This window comes from Leptopilina heterotoma, unplaced genomic scaffold, assembly GCF_015476425.1.
Source record: "Leptopilina heterotoma isolate Lh14 unplaced genomic scaffold, ASM1547642v1 Lhet_39, whole genome shotgun sequence".
Classification (NCBI taxonomy): Eukaryota; Metazoa; Arthropoda; class Insecta; order Hymenoptera; family Figitidae; genus Leptopilina; species Leptopilina heterotoma.
Window position 1 is genome coordinate 693,176 of NW_025111058.1, and position 2,524 is coordinate 695,699.

The 2,524-nt window shown below is 22.1% G+C and overlaps 1 protein-coding gene across 3 annotated transcripts; it reads right to left on the bottom strand.

Moving 5' to 3' along the window:
- Positions 1-129: 129 nt before the first annotated feature.
- LOC122506030 lies at positions 130-1,391 on the bottom strand. Of its 3 annotated transcripts, none has more exons than XR_006301967.1 (4): positions 1,028-1,391; positions 851-931; positions 554-745; positions 131-469 (listed from the first exon to the last, which is right to left on the bottom strand). XR_006301967.1 is itself a non-coding variant. In XM_043617996.1 (3 exons), exons 1-3 carry the CDS (start codon positions 1,389-1,391, stop codon positions 615-617), a joined length of 576 nt encoding a protein of 191 aa, XP_043473931.1. In that variant the 3' UTR covers positions 130-614. The 3 variants fall into 3 exon arrangements, 1 of the variants encoding a protein (XP_043473931.1); XR_006301966.1 differs by having other exon boundaries at positions 132-453; XM_043617996.1 differs by having other exon boundaries at positions 130-745.
- Between the last annotated feature and the right edge of the window lie 1,133 nt (positions 1,392-2,524).

The following is a 2,524-nucleotide window of genomic DNA, read 5'->3' on the forward strand; positions in this document are numbered from 1 at the left end:
CTTTTTTAAAAGTATTAAAATGCTTAAAAATAATATTTATCCTGAAATTATTATAGGAAGTAATAATTGTAATATTATTCTATAGTTTCATAAATTTTTATTTTGAATCACATTTATACCTTTATTCTATAATTATATTATCAATAACAAAAATAAATTCTTTCATCTTATTAATAAATAGAATTCACCTTACAATTCTAATAATACTTTTACAGTAATAACAATTATATAAATAAATTATTAATTAATTAATTTTTCTTGAATATTTAGTAACACGTAGAAAAGCGTAAGAAATGTGGACAATCTTTCGGATTGAAAATCTTTCAGAAATAATAATATTATTTTACATTAATAATTATTAATGTCAATTGAGTACGCTGGACTAGATCTATCGAATATATTCCATAAGAGATAATTTGAATCTTTCTTTTTATAGTTTCGATCAACTTTATTCTGTAAATTAATGAACCTTTTTTTAATGATTAAAAGATAAAATTACAATATTTGTACGAAAAAATAGAATTTCGTTAAAAAAATTTATAATAATAATTACCAATTTAAATTCAACAATGTGCTTTATATACATTTGTATATAAATATCGACACATTGGACATTATTTTTCTTCCCGTGTTTGATATTGTGTCCAATAGACTTCACACATTTGCAAATGTCCATTCGGTACAAACATAAATTCTGAAAACTTTAATAGGCAAATGCGGCAAATTAAATAATCTTGGTTGAAATCTGGAAAAGAAAAAATTAAATAATAAAATGGATTGTTTTGAATGAATTGCTTTTCGGAAAATTAAAAGAACAATCTAAATACAATATAATAAATATTAATTTTACCTTGTTCAATAACAACATGCGCTGGTTCAGGCACTACTGCTGCTAGTTTATTCAAAAAATGTTCTTCGTCTGTATCAAAATCTGAAATGATATTATAATTATCTAATCATATTATTATTCTTATTATTGCAAATCTTTAAAGTGCTGAAATTTTAAACATTAATTATTTCTTCTTACCGAAACCTGAAGCATATTGCATTCCAAAATGCAAACTTATGTCCCTTGAACTTATATTGATTCCTTCAGTTAGGAATTTCTCAAGCGTTATACTTCCCTTATCAATCTTTCTCCATTCGAGGTTTTGAGCATTCGGGGATTTCAGCTTTCGGAGCTTTAAACATTCGAGGTTTTGAGCATTCGGGGATTTCGGCTTTCGAGGTTTTGAGCATTCGGGGATTTCAGCTTTCGGGGGTTGAATTTTTGAGATTTTAATTTCTTTGTTTTGTACATTTTCGAACAATGGTAGATTCAACGTTCCAAATGGACTAATTATACAAATTTTAAGTAAAGAGTGCTTGAATTCTTTATTTTTCGTAAACATTTTTATATTATTATTTTATAAACAACATTTTTCTAGACTTTTACATAATTTTACAATTAACATACAATATTCCTCATCACAATATTCACTTCTTTCCAAAAAAAATTTGTTTTAAAATAATGTCTTAATTGATTTTTCACTTTATATACAAGTTTTTCGAAAATTTTCGTTTTTCGTTTAACAAATTTATAATTTTAGATGTTTGATTATATGTTTATATATATTTGATTTCATTAAGGCACCTAATAATATTTATTTAAATATTCTTTAACTTTTGAATAAAGTTTCTACTTTATTCAAATTAATATATGGAAATTTTGATGTATTCAAAATTTAATTTTTATAAATTATTTATAAAGTAGAATATATATTTTCGGTTTAAACATTCAATAAACGGTGTGAAAAGAATCTGTGAAACTTAATGATAAAAAAGTACTTTGAGCCTTAAAAATTAATCTGATACTTTTTGTATTCGCTTTCAAATTTCCTTTCACTAATTCTAATAATCACATTTTTATTAAAAAATACTGTTTTGTGATTTAAAAAACAAGCACACTCGTGAAGTAGTTTTACTATTGAAATTATTTTAGGGATGTATTAATTGATATTTAAAATTTATTAAATATTAATTAATGCATCAATAATGACTTATTAATCATTAATTAATATCAATTTAAATTATTATTGTGAAAAAATAGTATTATTTTTTGTAAAATATAAAATTTTTTTTTTGATTATTGGACAATATAAAATTTATCTGTTTTTATGAAAATATCCTCTCCATTTAGTAACAATAATTATCAAAATATATGTAATATTTTTCTCCTATCAATTATTATTAATTAACATTAATTAAAAAAGAATCCACTGTTCTCTTTTTCGTTCTTAATATTCAATATAGGATAATGAAGCTCATTTTATTATTTATAAAGCTCATATTTCTAATTGCTAATTTTTGCAATTATATACTTTTTTTAAATACTGTAAGTACAACACGCCAGAAAAAAAAGAAAAAAATACTTATATATTACTTTTGATATTTTGTTTTCGTAAAATATGTTTTTCATTTCTATTCAAAATTGAATAGCCATTTTTAAAGAATTATAAAAATATCTCGAACAATGTTTTAAATA